The 20,211-nt window shown below is 46.9% G+C and overlaps 1 protein-coding gene and 1 long non-coding RNA gene across 3 annotated transcripts in view; one reads left to right on the forward strand and one right to left on the reverse strand.

The window, feature by feature from the left end:
* Positions 1–20,211, reverse strand: part of SPATA13 (spermatogenesis associated 13) — a 169,627-nt gene that overhangs the window by 20,044 nt on the left and 129,372 nt on the right. Inside the window, 3 exon segments of the mRNA XM_006159529.3 lie at positions 1,070–1,255; positions 1,864–2,043; positions 4,588–4,724. Coding sequence (XP_006159591.1) covers positions 1,070–1,255; positions 1,864–2,043; positions 4,588–4,724 — 503 coding nt within the window.
* On the forward strand, positions 10,646–14,671 carry LOC114009833 (uncharacterized). Of its 2 annotated transcripts, XR_003551232.1 has the most exons (4): positions 10,646–11,240; positions 13,168–13,455; positions 13,672–13,847; positions 14,335–14,671. It is a non-coding gene; the product is annotated as an uncharacterized LOC114009833 (long non-coding RNA). The 2 variants fall into 2 exon arrangements; XR_003551231.1 differs by having other exon boundaries at positions 10,646–13,455.

Here is a 20,211-nt window from a genome sequence, read left to right on the forward strand (position 1 = left end):
AGGAATGCATGGACTGAACAAATAGCAGTCCAGTGAGACGTTCATGTGAAATTCATGAAACAAAAAATACCATGAGGGATAAAAAAAAACAACACTTTTAGATTCACAGCTAGCAGTGGTCAGTTCTTAGAAATCAGGATAAGACTATGAAATAAAATTCACTGCCAAGTAGAAATATCATGGCACTGTGGAATGTAGCCTGGATATCGCTGGAGAAAACCAACTTTTTTGGTCTGTGGCTCCAGAAGGTCATAAGCTCATCTGTGAGTTGGTGATCAGATGCAGCAGGACTGTGGAGAGTGACAAACCTCTGATTCTTTTTTTGTTAAGAAGGTTTTTGAAATTTGATTTTATTGGTTGTTATTATTACTTTTTAAAAAATTTGCTATAGGACATGTGTGCTCATGAGAGAGAGAGAGAGAGAGAGAGAGGGGGGGGGAAAGCCACCAGATCTAGGACTTGAAAGATGGTCAGCCATGTGGGAGTCCAATGCCTTAACCACCATGCCACCTGCTGGCCCAAACCTTTGATTCTTTACCAAATTAAGGATGTAGCCTTCTAGGAAACTCATTCGCTATAAATAAATAATCTCAGGAGGTAAATCCTGAAGAAATAGTTGCACCGTGTCCTCAAAAGAGAATTGGTAGGGCTAGCGGTGGCGTGATGGACTCCCACATGGCCGACCTCAGTTTGAGTCCTAGACCTGATGGCGTACTTTCTCACTTTCCTCCCTCTTTCTCTTTCTCATTTTCCTCCCTCTTTCTCTTTCTTGCTCTATCCCTCTCTGGTCAAATGAAAATAAATAAATAAATAAACAGATAAGAGGACTGGTGCCAACAGCAGGTAGGATACCACAGCCACCCGCATGTAGCAATGCAGGTAGCAGGTACTTTGGTCTGTTCAGGGGTGGCTGGGCAGGAGGCAAGGTGAGGAGAATGGAGGGAAATGGAAAGGTATGTGCACACGAGGCTTAGACTGGAGATGGGGAGATGGGGGGAGAAAATCACACAGGCAAATCACACAACAGTGGACGACGAACTCAGTGAGGTCCTGGGGGCTGGTGACTTACCTCACAGATATCCTTCAGGTGCTTGATGTACACCCGCTCAGTGTTCATGATCTCCTGGATGACGTTCGTCCTCATCTGATGCTTGTTCTCTGAGTGTTTGTGGCGGGTTTTGCTGGCATCTTCCTCCTGCTCCTCACTGTGGGAGCTGCTGGAATTCTCCGACAGCTCTTCCTGATTGACTCGCAGCTGCAGCCCCCACACAGGTGACAGGTGACTTAGGGAGGGGAAGGAAGCACCTCGGCCAGGACCAAGACAGAAGACCTCCCTACCTTCTACTCCTCTGTCACCATTTATGAAGACAGTCTGGCTCTAGCCTAAGTCTGCAATTGGCAGAGCCATGGCTGTGCCAGCAGACTTGGAAAGCCCAGAGGCAATGCCAGACCACTCGACCCTTGCTAACACGTTTTGTTTGTTTGTGTTAGATTTTTGCCACAGGGCAAGTGCACTCACCAGAGAGAGACAGAGGAAAAGTGAGAAATCACCTTCCAGAAGGGAAGGCCATGCCACAGTCCTCTCTCCTCCTTTCTTCTCTCAGGATTTCGGGCACATACACATATGTGCCCAGCATGACTCTCAAGCTACTAGGTCTGGGACTTGAACCACAGTCAGCCATGTGGGATCCAACACATTAACCGCCATGCCACCTGTTGGTCCCTTTACTTAACATTTTTACTTCTACCCAGCCTGACTCAAACAATGGATCACAAAGGAACTGAGTGGGTATAAAGAGTGAGATCTGGCCTGAAACAACTTTACCACTCCCCCACAGATGCCTAAGGGGGCCACACACTTACTCGGACAAAGCTTGCTGGAAACCAGGCTTCCTTGTGCTCATTCCGGCCCCACCACCAGTCCTTGTTAGAGGCTTCTAGAACCTGGATGACATCCCCAGCCTTGAAGCCCAGCTCTTGGTCGTCCATAGTCACATGGTCCCACAAGGCCTCTGCGCAGACCACGCTGCCATCGCTGATGAGCTACAAGGAAGACAGGAAGGTGCCTGAGCGCAGAGAACAGGCACACAGCCACTGTGGGCGTTCTCAGGACAACGCCGGCATCTTCTGCTTCTCATGTGGTCAATTCTAACTGGCCCAAGAAAAGCTATCTGGAGAAAACAAAGTCAGATGGGCCTCTCTCTCTCTTTCTTTTTCTTTTTTGGAGAGACTTTTTGGCTATAGGGCATGTGCGCTCGTCATAGAGCCAGAGAAAAAAACCCAAAAAAACAGAAAGTGAGAAATCCTCCCCAAGGCGGATGGCCATGCTGCAATCTTCTCCTCTATTCTTCTCAAGGGATCTTCAGCACGCACGCACATACGCCCAGTGTGAGTTTTAAGCCACTAGATCCCGGACTTGAACCATGGTTGACTATGTTGGAGTCCAGTAACATAACCATGACGCCATCTGCTGGTCCCCAGATAAGCCTCTCTTACATGCTCTTAAAGAAAATCCCAAATCCACTTTAAAAAGTACACAAGTAGGGGCCAGCAGGTGCATTGGCGCACTACTCCCACACGGCGCACTACGGTTCAAGTCCCAGACCTGGTGGCTGGCTTTCTCACTTTTCTTCTCTCTCTCTCTCCCTCTCTCTCTCTCTCTCTGTCACTCGCTGGTCACATTAAGACAAATAAATAAATGAAGTAAATAATTCTTAAAAAAAAAAAAGTAGATAAGTCAGAAAATAAAATCTGTACAAGTAGCTAACTTAGCTATAGATCACTTAGCTAACAAACTTGAGTATCTGGAATATTTGCTCCAAAAATGGATTCTGAGTAGCCAAACTAGATGTCACAGAATCACGTCTTTTACCATGTACACTCATCATTGAGAGTCCCTCACATCTTCAGCCAGAGATATCTGAATATCTGCGATATTATGAAATACACACACACACACACACACACACACACACACACACACTCTTTTTGGTTTTCATCCCCAGTTTCTGGCTCATAACTAGTTGAGCCTTTTGTTATTGTTTTTTTAAACCTCCCCGAAGCAGGCCACAGGATGGTCATAAACAGCTGAAGACCCTCGCTCTGGGAGTCCTGCCCATACCTAGGAGGAAGGCAGGCTGCACGGAGAGGCCATGGCGAATCTGAGCAGACCGGCCTGCCAGGTCTCCTCACTTAGATCAGACCCATTCGTCCCCTTGCAGTTCTACATGGTTGTCCATGATTCCATCATGCTAATGTCATGGAATCCAAAAATCCCCCGAAAGGATGGGGTTCAGAAAGCTTCTGGACAACTGAACACGTGGAGGCTGGTGGGGATGTGAACGTGAGCTCATGCACACGCTGAGTGGCACACCCCAACTCCACGGGGATGGATGGTCTTGGGCACGGGACCCTTCCAGGCCTTCCCCGATGTATCTCTTCTCTGGCTGTTTATTTGTATCCTATAAAATATCTCTCATAATAAACCAGGAAACCTAGCTACATTTCTGTGAGTTGGTCTACCATATTAATCAAACCCAAAGAGAGGACTGTGGAAACTCCAACTTTTAGCTAATCAGGCAGAGGTTCCGGAAGGTCAGACTTGATTGTTGTCTGAAGTGGGGGCAGTCTGATGGGACTTCGCTCTCAGCCTGTGGGATCTGATGCTCTCTTCAAGCAGAAAGTGTCAGGATAGACGTGAACGACAGGGTGCCCAGCTGGCGTCCACTGTGGCGTTCACTGCTTGCTTGCTAGTGGTGAGAAATTCCCCACATTTTGGAATCGCGGAAGTCTGGGCTGATGATTGAGTGACAGTTTTGGAGAACTGAGTCTCCCTTCCCGCAGTGACTCCGTATTACTCACGCTCTGTTCACAATGCTAGTGAGCCCTGTACCTAACCGTATAGTTTACTGAAATTACGGAGAACACAGCACTACCGTGGGACATTCGCAGTCAACAGAACGTCAAGAACAGCCGTAGCTCATGAGTCCCTCGGGTGTAGAAGCAGTGAACACGGCATGTCCTCATTGCTCCCGTGGACGTACTATGTCCTGTTAGACAGTGGCAGCGGGTGACCTTGGTGGGGACGCTCACGCCCTGAGAGTTGGGCTCCACGTATCTGCTTAAGATACCAAAAGCTGGACATGCCTTCTAGAAAACTTTCCATTAAAAGAGCTAATTGTGGGAGCATGGCAGAAAACAAAATACCAGATTTGGAGTGAGCAATCCATGATTAATTCTCAGCTCTGCTACTTGCTACCGTCTCAGGGCACTTACTAGGTCAGCTGTGGGAGAGATACAAGATAATACGAGAATTATACGAGATAACGAAAGAGAGAGCATTTCATACGCTGAAAAGCACACTCAAATGCGAACAAGTGCTGCTCTTTCTGCGTAGACAGATGAGCTTCCGTTATCTGGAATTCTGTATTTCCTAGGTAATGCCAGAAAACCAGTATTATTCTAACCAGAACTTTAGGATTTAGGACATGTTTAGTAAAAAGCAATCAGATCACAAAGGCTGAAGTGGTTCTGGACCCCGAGAATCAGGCATCTGATATTTGCCACTTCCGTAGAGAATCCCAGTACCTCGTTGATGGCCAGCTGCTCCCCACCTGGCTGTAGGTACCGAGGGTTGGCCTGGCAGAGATCCTCATAGCTGAAGTCCTCCTCGCTGCCGTTGTCGTCGGCTAAGGCAGAGGACTCCGTCCCTCCATCTGAAGAAACTGAACAAAGAAAGAAGGAAAGGTATGGGTGGAAAGACACAAGTAACGACATTTTTTCATGTGACCAAAAAAAAAAAAAAAAGATTTTGATAACCTCTTCCCTAGTAACCACTTTTACCTTAACCCAGAGTAAGAAATTATTAGAATTCTTACATATAGAGGGTCTTCAAAAAGTTCATAGATAATACATATTATAAAAAGCTATGCATAAACTCAATCTTTTGGCATCAAAAAAACCTTGCCCTTTAATTCCACTTTTCCATAAACTTTTGGAAGTCCCTCTCCCATATGCTAATGCAGAGGCAGCAGGTGATGCCAGGAAGAGCCAAGTTCCACGCGGGAGAAGTGGAGAGCTTCAGAGCACTGACGACATAGAGCCATTCTGTGAGTTGTAAGGTCAGATACTGAGCGAGCGGCAGGTGGAAACGTGATGCTGGAGCCACGAGGATCCCAGGTCAACCTGAACATGCCACGTGTGCAGTGACCCTGACCAGCCCACAGGCTGGGAAGAGGGGGACAGGATTGTGGCGTGGCGAGACCCTATTGAGGATGCCTCTCAAAAGAAAGAAGGAAAGGAAAGAAGAGAAGGGAAGGGGAGGGAAAGCGAAAGGAAGAAAGAGATATTAAGTGAATCAAGTGTAATTTGGCTGAAAATTTGTGCTCCAAAGTGGATACAAAGTAGAATAAAGTTTTCAAGCGAGTTACCGATATGCTTGAAGTCAGAGAGAAAGAAAATGAAAAATAGAATAATTAAAAAAAAAAACATGCTCTGCTTCCATCTTCTACCCGCAAGGCAATAATACCACCAAAATCAAAAGGTCCTATGGTATCATGAGGAAAGACATGTGGTCATCCATCCTTCCTACTTGCCCATAGATGACCTCAGAGTTGCGAATTATATATACATATGTATAGCACTTTGCCATAGAGGAGAGAAAGATTTTTTAAGGATGGGCACAGCATTTTGGCCTGACCACCTTGGTACTCAGATTTTCCATTCTGGGACAGTGGGCTATTCTCACCAGTGCTGTCACTGAGAGGAGGGGTGTTTCTCCTTTCAGAGGGATGGCCTTGGCCCTTGCATGCAAAACTCAGGGAGAATGCATCACGATATTCATCATGACTTTTTTCCAGTAGAATGACTGCCAGGTGCTGGGGAGGTCCCTGTCTTAACGGGGCCAGGCCAGGGAAGCTGTCTAGTGGGGTGGGGAGGGGAAGGGAATAAAACCCAAATACTGATGACTCAACTGAAAAATGAGAACTATGACAAGCAAGGTCCACGCTGAGTGGCAGGAGGACTTTACAGAGAAAAGCAGAGCCCTTGTGAGGGGGCCAGGGAAAGGCTCGGTGAGGTCACAGGGAAGCCCCCTCACAAGCTGGCCAGAGTCACCTCCCTCAGCCTCACTTCTATGACAGCACCCGCAGAGGAGGAAAATATTCCTGGGCTTGAGCACAAACCAAGAAACCAATGAACGCACGGCAGAGCCTGGGCACTGCTGCCTGCTGGGCTGCTCCGACCGGGTCACCAGGAGAGAGGGGTGGCACCATCACAGGCTTGGCAGGGCCTGGACCACAGGTGAATGGTATATGCTGTGGGCACAGGTAGGTGGGTAGCTGAGAGCCAGCTGTGTGTGTGTGTGTGAGTGTGTGTGAGTGTATGTCTCGGGCACTGCTGACTGGGCTGGGGGTGATGCCAGATACCAGGACCCCCTCCTCTAGGGGATGTTTCCTCATTGGGGAGTGCATGGGGGTGTGGGTGGAAGGTCTTTAAGAAAGACAGACCTCTGCAGTCTGAGAAATGAACTTGAGCTTGTAGGAAGGATGGTGACTGTTCCTTTTATTATAAATGCCACTTCCGCTTCCCATGCTGTGGCCGGAGCGCTTACAGACAGAACATGAGGTTGCCCAGGCTAGTGCATCCCCGTGGAGTGTGACATTGGGGGCAGGGTGGGGAGGAAGTCTTGAGGGCTCTTCTTATGCCTGAGTAGCTCTTAGAGCACCGAGGAAACAGTGCCAGCTCTGAGAGCCTTTTCTAAGCTTTGAGCAGCTTCCCAGACCACCAGGCCCGCGTTAATGGAACACTGGTTAATGGAAGAAATGTTCAAACGTTCCTGGGGAGGGAGGTGAAGAGAGAATGTATACAAACTATCGGTCTATGGGACCCAGGAGGCAGGACTCTTCAGACTTCAGCCAGCACTGATCTGGCACTGCCTGGCACCAACATTTCTCCTTATCACTATTCAGCCATAACTGAGCCAAAAAAAAAAGTGAGGCTCAGTAAGATGAAGAAGTCTGGGTCTCCTACCCAAGCAAAGCCTTAAATTGACACTTTCTCCCTCAAGGAACCATTGAATGAAGGATTTTTTACCATCTGACCAGACTGCTTCTGTGAAAATAAGAACCTCCACCACCACCACCAACAGAACTAGTGATCGTGTACAAATCCACGTTGCACCGGGGAGTCCAGGGACCAGCTAATGGCACGAATCTCACGTGGCCAACTCACTGCATGGCCCGAGATCCAGACCTTAGACCCAATGGCTTGAAAAACACCTTGGACGTATACATGCATGTGCACAAAATCCCAAGAGGAGAATGGGGAAGGGACTGCAGTACGGTCATCCCCTTGGAGGAGGAGGGTACTCACTCACTCTCTCTCCCTTTCTCTCTTCCAAGCGCACACACCAGATAGCAAATAAAAAAAAGAAAGAAAGAAAAGGAGTACCCACTGAGAAAATGTTAAACCTTTACAGGACATACCAGAACCAAGCCCTCTGGAGAGTGGCCGGACTTGGTCCAGTCTGAGTTCTGAGTTGCCATCGTGAACACTTGGAAAAACAGCTCAGATCAAAGACATGGTGACCGGCATTCCCACAGAGGCTGCTCTGACACCTTGTCTCTCTGTGTCTCTCTCTGGTGAGAGGGGGAAAAAAAATAGCAAGATTTACTGATTCTCTGCTAACATGTCTGTTCCTGACCTCTGCTTCCAACAAGGTCTGTCCATAGTCTGATTTAGTTTCCTGTTTTTATCTCTTCCCTTCATGACCTTGGCTACTTCCATGGTTTGACAGTCCCTTCTTAGCTAATGATTTCCCGTGTTCCTAGCCTATAATTAATTAACTAATTTGCCAGAGGGCACGTGAACTTGTCAGAGACAGAGACAGAGAGGGAGGAAGCACACCTACGCCCATGGGCTGTGGTCACACTGCAATCACTCCTCCTCCATTTCTCCATCCTGTTGGGACTTGGGGCACATGTGCCCTCATGGTTTTCAAGCCACCATGCCTGGGACTTGAACTATGCAGTCAACCAAGCCAGCTTTCTTAACCACCAGGCCATGGGATGGTCTCACCCTAAAACTCGAGTTTTCAATATCTGCTATCTAGATGAGAGGGATTTTAGTGTTATATTTTGATGCCACAGTTGTGCCTAACACGGTTACCCCCTATCCCCCAAGGCATGTCTTCAGCCTGTTCCTTCTTCTTCTAAACAGAGATTCTTGCTATAGAGCATGTGTCCTCACTGGAGAGACAGAGAAAGACAGAGAGACAGAAAGTAAGAAATCGACCCCCAGGAAGGATGACCACGCTGCAATCCCTTCTCCTCCATCTTCTCTTGGGATTGTGGGGATGCATGCACACACACTCAGCATGAGATTTTTAGCGGCCAGGCCTGGGACTTGAACCTAGGTTGACTATGTGGGAGTCCAGCAATGTAACCATCACACCATCTGTTGGTCCCGCATGTTCCCTTCTAAAACAGTAACTTCCTTTAGAGAAGGAGCAGAACCATTCTACTTCTGTATTCCCGGCATCTACCATAATAGCGGATATATAGAAGGCATTCAATATGTATTTTTCAACTGAACTGCAAATTGCTGATGGGGAAACAGGTTCCAAGAAGTCAACTTGCTTACCTGGGCTATCCGTGTGCTGGGTCTAGGCCAGGATGTAAACCCAGGTCTCCCTGACTCTCCATTGCACATCTCAGACTCTAGGTAGAAACCTCTCCCAACTGGTCTTCATGCTTATCTCCCTCCCCAAGTCACCCCAAGAAGTATTTCCAAGGTAAACTTCCTAAACCAATGTTTTCATGATTTTACATAGTATTGGGTAGTTGGGAAAGTCATGATGCATATTTGCATAGAGAAACGTAGAAAAACACGTCATGACTTTCCTGACGACCTAATAGTTATCTACTGCATTGCAACAAAATTCTTCGGCAGTATTCCAAGGCCCCTTGTAATCTGACTCAGCTCTACCTAAACCTCGTGTGCCAAACATTTTCACCAAGTGTTTTCAAACGGAACTCTAAATCGCTGACGGGGACAGGGCAATCTGCATTTCAGCTGACAGTCCTCTGTGCACCCACTGAGGGCCAAGGCCCACACCCACCTCCACTGGGCAGACCTCATCATGGACTATAACAACAGACTTCCTCAGTGACTGCCGTAGGTTTCAACACTTAAAACCGCAAATTCAGGTAGATGGGGACTTTTACTTGGGAAAACTTTACATGATGTAGAACTATTATAAATTATCAACTGCACTTCACCAAAGTCAGGGGAAATTAATATACAGTAATAATAATAAAGTAAATTTCATTCCCTTTCCTTCCTCTTTTTATCTTTTTTTTTTGATAGTTTTTGATGCCCTCCTTTCTATTGTGATAAAAACTTAACATTATAAGTTATCATCTTTCTTTTCGTTGTTCTCTTTAGAGAGATTTTTGCTATAGGGCACATGTGCTCACCAGAGACAGAAAACAAAAAATCACCCCCCACCCCCGGGGGATGGTCATCCTGCAATCCTTTCGCCTCCATTCGCCTCTTGGGATTTTGGGCACACATGCACGTGCACTTGGCATTGAATTTTTAAGCCGCTGGGTCCAGGACTCAAACCGGTCGACTATGTGGGAGTCCAGCAATCTAACCAGGACACCATCTGCTGGTCCCAGAAGTTACCATCCTAATGATTTTTAATGTATATATTGGGTTGTTGGAAAAGTCATGATGTATTTTTCTATGCAAAAATGAGTCATGACTTTTTTGACCACCCGACAGTTCAGTAGTGTTACATGTATTCACGCTGTTGTGCAATGGGTCTCTAGAACTTTTTCAAGTTGCAAAACTGAAACTCTCTGCATATACACTAATTTCCCATCCTTCCTCTTTTCTTTCCTGTAACCACCTTTCCACATTTTGTTTCTATGATTCAGACTATGCTATATACTTCATGAGGGAAATCATAGAGTATTTATCCCTTTATGACTGACTTATTTCACTTAGCACATCGTCCCCCAAATCCACCCACGTTGTCAGAGCTTGGGGTTTCCTTCTTTTTAAAGGCAGTATGATGTTCCATTGTACGTAGCTATCACACCCAGTGTATCTGCTCATCTGTGGGTGGGCATTTCAGCTGTTTCCACCTTTGGCTACTGTGAATAATGCTGCTATCAACCCGAGCATACCAATCGTCTCTGAGTCCCTGCTCTCAATTCTTTAGGGTATATACTCAGAAGTGGGGTTGCTGAATTGTACGGTAGTTACCAAAAAAGGTGTCATTTTTTGAAGAACCTCCATTGTTCTCTATAATGGCTGTATGATTTTACTTTCTCAGCAACAGTGCACAAGGGCTCCAGTTTCTCTGCATCTTCACCAACTGCATTGATTCTTTTGTTCAAAAAATTAGTACGAGAGGGACCAGCAGTTAGCGTAATGGCTATGTCGCTGGACTCCCACGGAGTCCACCACAGTTCACATCCCAGACCTGGTGGTTTAAAACTCACGCTGGGCGCGTGTGTGTGTGTGCCCAAGATCCCAAGAGGAGAACAGAGGAAAAGGGATTGCAGTGTGGTTATCCCCCCCGGGGGGTGATTCTCCCTTTCTGTGTCTCTGTCTCTGTCTGTCTGGCGAGTGCATGCGCCCTATAGCAAAAACCTCTAAAAAAAAAAATTAGTACAGGAAAACCAGTTTTGGCAATGATTTTGTAAACAAGGAGCAAAGACTGTCCTAAGTTGAAATCACTTTTAAAAGCCCGAACTCCTAGACAGGATCAATACACGAGCAGACGGAATGTGTTCTGTTCACTGAGCACTTCTTACAAGTATCAGCCAAGCTGGGGGAGAACATCCTTTACCACCTCAGAGCTGGTTGTGAGCACCCACTCTGGCTAGGGACGATTCTGTGAACACACCTTGCTGCAATATGTAACAAGATGAATCTTAACACTCTTGCTTCATCATCACAGCTAACCATCACTCCTTCTGGAAGTCAGTATTTCCCAAGCAGTGTGCACGGGCCCCTCTCTTCCTGTGACACGCTCCCTTCACAGGCCCTCCCCTTTCACAGACATCACATCTCATCTCCCACCTCCACGCACTCCCTGGATGAACAAAGTCTCCAAGCCACAGCTGCCGTGTGGGCAGGATGCCCACCTCCAACACACGCCGTCCACATCTGCAGATGAAACTCGAGGAACAACCCGTGGTCCCCACAGACCTCCTGCCACTCTGTAGGTCAGTAAGACTTACAAATACAGTTAGAGAGAATGCTAAGTCCTCTCTCCCTAAACAAAGGTCAACAATGAACTGCTTCTGTTCTCCTTGGGAAAGCAGCCTCCTGTCTGATCCTGGAGTTTATGTTTATGAAAAGACAACCTCTGACAACTGAATTTTTCACAGACCCGGTCCCTAGAACAGCTGACGGTGGGGAGTTTTTCTCAGTTACAAATGAGAAGCAACAGCTCAGAAAGGTCGCGGCCTTTTCTTCTTTCTTTTATTTTTTTTAAGAGGCATTTTGCCTTAGGGTATGTGCGCTGTGTGTGTGTGTGTGTGTGTGTGTGTGTACCATAGACAGAGAGGGAATGGTGAAAAATCACCATCCCCCAGGGGACGGGGATGGCCGTGCTCCAATGCCGTTTCCTCTTCTGTCTCCAGGATCTCGGGCACCCACGTGCACATGCACACGCACCAGTATGAGTTTCAAGTCACCAGGTCTGAGACTTGAACCATGGTCAGCCATGTGGGAGTCCAGCGATATAACCACTATGCCATCTGCTGGGCCCCAAGGCCTTTTTAACGTGGTCTTGCTGGGACTTGAACCTGCCTTGAACTACTAGTATTCGGCTTTTGAAATCCTAGCAGGTAAATTCTTCTGAAGGAAAATATCAAACATCACCAACAACGGAGAACTCTATTTGCACACATAAGGACAGCCCCATGCTCCCGTCCTGGTGGGGGTTTTTCTCAGGAAGAAAAACAGGTCTCTTTACCATGTGGCTTATTTTTGCACACTGAAGGGCTTTTGATCAGAGTGACAGGGTTTCTAAAGCCCCAGACTCAGAGTCCCAAGACTGGTTTGTTTGAGTGGAGGTGAGGAGGCCCTGTCTTCTCAGCCTCTCTGAGCTGTTGCTTTCTCATTAGTAACTGGGTTTCAAGGGGGCAAGGCCTGTTGAAGTGTTTTGTTAAACAAAAGGAAGGAGAGAACTCGCACAGCAGCCTGCAGAACCAGGCACTTGGCAGGAAGGAGGTCCACTTGTTGGTTTTTATCACAGACCTGGCCATCGTCAGCCCTAGCTAACTAATGAGCTCCTCAGTGGTGGGGTTTCCCCGTATTTGACTTTGGGGAAATTCCCGTGCTCTCAATAATCAGTTAAAAACATGCATTTCAGAAAACCTCCTGTTGATCGAACTTCCTCAGGTTTGAGATAAGCCCTGCTGGCTTCCCATCTTAAAGCGGAAATGGAAAATGCAGGCAGTCAGGCAGAAGGCAGTCTGCCCATGTCCGCAGCCGTAAGCGGCTCTCGTAGGTTGCTGTTCTGTGGGCAGAGCCCCTGGGCCCCAACAGCGGCTCTGCAGCCATGGACATGCACAGGGTGAATGCCCTGGTCACCGGGGCTGATGCCCAACTTTAAAAGAAGCTCTGTGACTTGTAGGGCGGTTGATCCATTCCTTCCCAGGGGTCGTCACATACCCAGGGCTCTACAGAGAGAATGTTAGAAAGATAAAGATCCGGTGCTGCCCTGACCACCAGACCAGTTGGCTCCACAGCCCCCATCAGCAGCTCTGCTCCCTCCCACCTCCAGGTCAGACCTGGGAGTAACGCCTTGGGTTTGAGAAGCCAGACATTTGAGAGCCCTCCAATTTTGCCTTTGGTTGCTCCTTTTGTCTCTTGAGCCAGCTGCTGCCCCCCCTCGAGTTTCTGGCCTGGTCAGTGGCTCCTCCTGACACCTGTGGCTCTGACTCGGATGCCCTCGCCATCTCTTGGGAGCTCCCTGGCTGGGCTGGCCTTCCAGCTCCTACAGCTGGCTTGTGGACCAGCTGGATAAACCTGAGCCACAGTCTGTTCAGTTTCACCTCACGCTTGGGGTCAGCTCGCCGTGTGCACCAGGCATTGTGCTTGGCACCTCACAAGCATCCTGGGTTTTACTGTCTGTTCATCCAGGAGGAAACTGGCTTGAAGAGGCTAGGGAGTTGCTCCCAAGTGGCCTCCCACGTTACTCCCAAGGATCCAAATGAATCCTGCTACCAGGCTGTCTAGGCCCGTACCTGACTCAGCTCACACCAACAGGATCAGAGTGACAGTCGGCACAAGTCGGCAGCCCGATGGCCCTCCTTCCCCCACCTGTCCCCTCCCTGTCAGTGCACCCTACAAGGAGCCACCTCTCTGGGCACCACCATCTCTCCTTACCCATCCTCTCGGGGCTCTCAAATAAGGGAGAACCCGCCAGCGGTAAGCTCTCATTTTTATTTTATACTAGCATGCGTTTTAAAGTTGAATACATACTGTTTGCTGTCATTGCATTATGAGGAGTGGTCAAAAAGTTCATGGAAAATGAGTAGTATGAAAAATCTGACTGGATTTTGATTTTTTTGCACCAAAAGAAACTCATACTGTGATTTCATTCTTCCACAAACTTTTTGAAGTCTCTTCCTATTTACTCTGTAGAGCAAATCGTATGACAGACACTTTAGAACACAGTGAAGCAGGGAAGGAAGACGGGAGTCCCGGCCAGCACCGGCAGGCCCCGGGGCCTCACCTCTTCCTCCAAGCTGCCTGGCGTGGGACCTGGGAATGCAACGCTGCAGCCACCCAGCTCACTGTCAGGTGCACTGGGTAGAACGGTACAGATCTGTTTCTTAAAGAACTAAGCCCGAGACAAACACTGTGGAGGGCTGTGTCTCTTTAGCCACATCGGGGGAACATTCCACTTGGGGCTGGGGCTGGGGCTGGGGCTGGACCCGGCCTCTGAGCAAGTGTGGGAAGGAGAGGAGGAATGTTGGAGGAGGGCAGAAGGCCACTGGCCGGCCGCCTGGCTGCCCTGTCTCGCCCTGCCCTCCCACACGCTGGCTCCCTCTCTTTGCGGGAGGGAAAAAGCACACAAGTACTCACAGCCACGAATGCTCAGGAAGAGCTGGGCGGTGGCAGTGCCTGGCACGCAGGAAGGGGGCACCCACACACCCCACATGCCCCCACCCCAGCTTTGCTCTGCGCTAGCCTGGACGCTGGCAGGACTGAGCCCTAACACTCGAGTGAGAAGCAGGCCACTGCCAAGGAGGTCTGGGTTCTCTACACAGAAATACCGGGCAACTCTTTTTCTCTCTCCCTAAGTCCTGGCTAAAGAAGTGGAGCACGCACCAGTCTCGTGTTGATCATCCACCAGACACAGAAGCCGTGGCCGCAGCCCTGTGCAGCCGTGTCTCCTTTCTGCCCTTACGCAAACCAATCAAAACAAGGACGAAGGCACAAACTCCAAACTGCCTTTCTCTGACAAGGCCCCAGGCTGCCTTCAAGCTGTCTTCAAGCTGTCATCAAGAATGCCCGTTCACCTCTGAGTGAGTTACTGGCGGCTGTTTGCGGCGAACACAGAGACTAGATCTGTTTGCAAAGTGTCCTATTGTATCCAACAACAGCAGCCAGGGAGAAGTCTTTCAGTGAAGTGTTTCTTGTCTTCCTTCCTTTACAAAATACACAATGACGGTTTATAACTTCCTACTGTAACAGTACAGCATTTCTTTCACATTTAAATACTCAAGACATATTCAAAACTGAGATCACCGAGATATTAGGCAGCATCACCTCTGAAAATGGTAAATAGTATTTTTTTATAAAAACTCAGTCCATTCCCTCAAAACTTAGACATCCTAAATTAGCAAAGGGCACTTTGATAGATCCCAGCAATCACCTCCTGAATGAGGGAGCTTGCAGTAATAGAAGCAAAAACCAGTGCAATAACAGTTAGCAGAAACCAGACCTATTACTCATAAAGGACAGTCCACGCCTGGGTCTTCTCCTCTCCCCTTTCACACTAACTACTGTGCCATAGGTAAACCCAGGTTCTGGGATTCACTACGTCCCCGGCTAAAATAACCGTCGGGACAGTCTCCCAGGGAGAAGCCTCTCCGTGCGCTCACACCTGGCCAGCACAGCAGAGAGCACGGCAAGTCTGAAAGGAAAGAGTTGGGTCAGAAACGCGGCCACGACAGAGCAATCCATTCTGCGTACACGTACCCATGTGAAGGCTTTCCAGACTCCAAAATCTTGCTATCTCCCCTCGAGCTACCATCCTTCCGTTTGGAACACGGCAACGCTCAGAGCAGGACTGGGCTGTGACTGAGGAATCCGGTCCTCAGAGCATCACAGAGGATCACACAGGCTTGCAGCTCCGGGAACGGCAGAAATCGCTTATTCACTGCTTTGACTGACGCTGTGTGCATTCCCCGCCACTGCCTGCCCAGAAACTGACAGCAGGCTGGCCGCCCCGTGGGACTGAGGGTGAGCTGCTCCGACACTGCAGGGGCCCGCCGAGGAGGAAATTCCTAACTAAGGCAAAACCTGCACGTGCCAAACCCAAACACACTAACAGGCCTATCAGGTAGGGGGGAGAGCCTTCCAGAAAGCTGGTGCAGGCATTCTGCTGCTTTTAGCTGCAGTCCCGGAACCTGAGTTAGACCGTCTGAGGGCTTTCAAAAAGTCTCTATTTCATGGGAGAAAAACACAAAGGTTGCTTAGCTAAAGTGAGGATTTCAAACGATGGTATGACAAAAATTCGAGATATGATAGAGCCTTATGTTAACTGTAGATTTATGAAATCACCTTAAAAGAGGGACTTTGTTTAAAAGATACATGTGTAAAATATGTGTATGCCCTGCTTTGTGAAAGTAGTATGCATATCTGCTACTATGCAGAGTAGATAGTCTTGATAATAAGAAAATTGTTTTGAAAGAGGTTCTTACTGGATAACAATGTGCTTTTTAAAAAAAAAAAAATTATTATTATGTCCTCTATACTTTTCTGCATTTCCCACACAATCTATAATGAGCAAGTTTTTATTTCACATTGTGAAACAACTGTTAACAAATAGCGCACTTCCTTCAATTTCTTCATGACGGGAAGACATTTTTAACTTTATGAGCAATGACATAATATATGCAAAGTAGTGATCACATGGTCACGTCCTAAGTGTGGATTCAAGAGGTGCCAACTAGTCAAATACATGCTTTAAGGGCCAATAGGTGGCATGGTGAAGGTGCTAGACTCTCACATGGCTGACCGCAGTTCGAGTCCCGAACACGGCAGCTTGAAACTTACACCAGGCACACATGCATGCATGCCCCAAATCCCAGGAGGAGAATGAAGGAAAATGGAGAAAGGACTGTGGTGTGGCCATACCAATGGGAGGTGATTTCTTGCTTTCCTTCTCACTGTCTCTCTCTGTCTCTCTGGCAACCACATGTGCCCTAGGGCAAAAACCTTAAAGGAAGTTAAAACTGGAGGCTGGCAAGTGGTGTGGTTAAAGGCACCTGACTCCCACATGGCCAACTGTGGTTCCAGTCCTGGACCTGGCAGTTTGCTTTCTCACTTTCTATCTCCCTCTCTGGTAAAATTTTTAAAAATAATCATAATAAAAGTTAAATAAAATAATTCTTTTAAAAAAAGTTAAGGTTGTCACTTGAGTGTCAAGGGTCATTCATGTCAGTATCCAACATAGCTCTGGAGTCAGGCCTACTATGTTCAAAATCTGCCTTGCCCTGACATATTGCTCTATGAAAAATAAATTAGGGAATGTCTCCAAATCTCTGGACAGCTCACTTCCCTCATCTGCAGAGTAGAGTAACTGGAGCACTGGTAATCCTCATATAGCGATTATGGTGTTTAGAACAGCACAGACACCTCATTCAGGATGAACCAATGTTAGCCATCCTGCCGCTGCTGTTGGCTCAAAAACCTGACACCCTCAAAACATGCTAGTTCCCACAGAAGTCATAGCACGGGCTCAGAATGCACAGTGAGCAGCTGTAACATCCATGTCGCCTGAGTACTACAGAGCAGGCTTTTCTACCTTCAAATACTTGTACTGATTTGGTGCATCCCACCCTTAACTCCAGCTAAGGGAAGTTTTCTGGGCTGATAGCTCCAACAACCCCATAATTAAAGTGAAACACACACATACACATACTCACACACAACTAGATGTGCTTCAGATCTTTGCAAGTATTTTTAAAAAGATATTCAAAAGAGTTAGATACTTGAAATATTTAAAAGAATAAGGGGTCTTCGAAAAGTTCATGGAGATAACGAGTTTTCAGGAAAGTCAGGACATAAATTTTACATTGAAAAACAGAAATGTATGTAAGCACTCTAATATGTATTATGAAAAAACTGCACAGAATTAAACTTTTCTTGCACTAAAATAAATTTGAACTTTCATCCTATTTTTCTGATAGGAGTATCTCTATTATCGATAAAGTCAATTTCTTATAGATGCAAAAGACTCCTTGAAATTGTTTTCTGTAGTAGACTACTCTGAATCATGTAAGTTTCCTAAGTATACCTGGTAGAATACTAGCTACATAATACGCTCTATAAAAAATCTTGGAAAACCACTGTACGCCGTACACTCTTGGACATCCACAGCATACATTAGTAATCACAGGCTGTACGAAATTTAAATAGGCAGCTGTATCATCCTGTTTAACACAGAGTTTCCCAATTTCATCTGGGCACAGGGCTCTTTTTATAATCACACATATTACTACCCTCCCAAGAAAGTGTTCTCTGCCCTTGCTCCTCCGAGTGGGCCGGCAGCATTGGCATGAGATGGGATCTGGTTAGAAATGACAGTTCTTGGACTCCACCCCAGATCTATGGGATCAGAACTCACATTTCCACAAGAACTCGGGTCATTCAATGCATGTGCAAGTTTGAAACGTGTTGCACTCGGCAACTCAAGAAATTGCAACACAATTCGAGAAACTCTGTCCTGAGACAGAATCTCAAATGCCGGCGTGCTTGTTTTCATCCACTGAGACACTCATGAAGACCATGCAGTGAATGGGGAGGCCTGGTTTTCACAGGAATAAAGCAATAAAATGCTGAACACTGAATTCAAAACAGTGAAAAGTAGGGTTTAATTCTAATGGGTACCCATTCTAACAAAGCACGAGTTCCAAGTAGGAAGCCGATGAAATTCAGAGTGCTTCATTTTCTCAACATTCGGGAGGTTAAATTGCTGGTTTCCAAAAGGCAAAGCTCTCATTGCCACATCTCCTTCGTGCTGCCTCCTGGTCTGTCTGCTCACTTTCACTTTTCATCAGCGACTGGTACAGAAGACAGCTTCTGTCTCCCGAGGCCTTCTTCTAAATTCAAATGTGGAGCTGGAGCACTAGACTAAGGACCTTGACATTTCAGGATCTTTGTTTCTGTTTTTAAAGAATTATCCATTTATTTAATTCCATTTGTTATCATTATCTTCCAATTTGACCAGAGAGAGAGAAAAAGGGAAAGTAAGAGAGCAAGCTGCCACGTCTAGGACTCGAACTGTGGTCGGCTATGTTGGAACCCAGCACTTCTAACTACCATGCCACCTGCCAGCTCCGACATTTTGAGATCTTAAACCAGAGGCACTCACTTACTTTACTCCACACTCAAAACAAAATGAAGATAAAAAGAAGGAAAAATGGCAAATTAACAAGAACTACATTTAAATGAAGGATCTTCTCAAAAGACATCGACCTGACAATCCTAAGATATTTCTGGAAGAAGCTACTACTGATACAGAAAGAAGTATGACAGAACCAAAAGAAGGCTTGACTTTTCACTTTGAAAAAAATTTCCACGATTAGAACCTGCATTTACCAGATCAATAAAAATGCTACAATAAATTCCTTAAGCATAGTTGAAAGAAGTTTTAAAATCCTGCCCCTACCTCCCCCCCCTGCCCAAATTAATCTATATTCTTTAGAGACCACCATACCACCTCACTGGGACTGGGAAGTTACAAACATTGATAACTGGCAACACTGAAAGAATTAGGAAAAGGGATTAGTACCATAGATGTGAAGAGACTCAAATTTTAAACACACACATGTGTATAAATGCCGTAAAACTATTGGAGAGGTAAGTTGGCAGCAATAGCTCAGACTCGCAGCCCTGGTCACACTTCACTGCTCCACGACCATGTTTACACTGCTAGGTGGCTGAGAAGGTTCCACTTAGCTTTGAATTTCTGGAATCTCCTCATTTTAACAGTATACGGCACAGATTTTCTTATACGAGCCCCTCCTGATGACGTGCAGGGACGTTACCAGCACGCATCTCTAGTCAGCTGTGAAAGCTTCCCAACCACTGCTGCTTTGCTATTGTCTCCTTAAAGCAGTAGCCCCTGTGTGGTACCCAGGAAAACCCCAGGAACTTTATGTCCCCACTGGGTTAGGAGCTGGTCCCAAAACCAAGAAAGGGGACAGATGCTAAAGGGATCTTTGAGAAGCCCCGAAGAACAGAGTAATGGCATTCTTGGGCATAACACTCTCATCGATGTTAGGAAATGGGCACACTGAATTTTGTCTCCACATAATAAAGCTTATTGCAGTATGTTTGAAGAAAAAATCCTAAACAAGGGGCTGGACAGTGGTACAGTGGTAAAATAATACTATGCGACGCTGGCCCGCATGGGAGACACGTTCCAGGATCAAGTCCAGAGACCTCCCTAAGTATGCTGGGCATGTCAGGACCCTATGGGTGATGCTGTATCTCTGCCTCTGTCTCTCTCACTCACAGAAGAAACAAGGGAACAACGATAAAATTCTAAACAGAGAAACTAACTATATGCACAGAATTTATTAGCAAGTGAGGGGATCAGCAGTTAGCGTAATGGCTATGTCGCTGGACTCCCACGTTGTCGACTGCGGTTCGAGTCCCGGACCCGGTGGCTTAAACTCATGCCGGGTGCATGTGCATGTGTGCCCAAGATCCCGAGAGGAGAATGGAGGAGAAGGGATTGCGGCGTGGCCATCCCTCCTAGGGGGGGTGATTTCTCACTTTCTGTCTCTCTGTCTCTCTCTGTCTGTCTGGCAAGCGCATGTTCCCTATAGCAAAAACCTCTCCAAAAAAAAAAAAAAGTGAGAAAAGGGATCTAAATCATATACTGGGTCGTCAGAAAAGTCATTTTTGTGTTTTTCTATGCAACAATGCATGAAAAAAAAAAAA

The sequence above is a fragment of the Tupaia chinensis genome, unplaced genomic scaffold (genome assembly GCF_000334495.1).
Source record: "Tupaia chinensis unplaced genomic scaffold, TupChi_1.0 Scaffold000634_1, whole genome shotgun sequence".
Classification (NCBI taxonomy): Eukaryota; Metazoa; Chordata; class Mammalia; order Scandentia; family Tupaiidae; genus Tupaia; species Tupaia belangeri.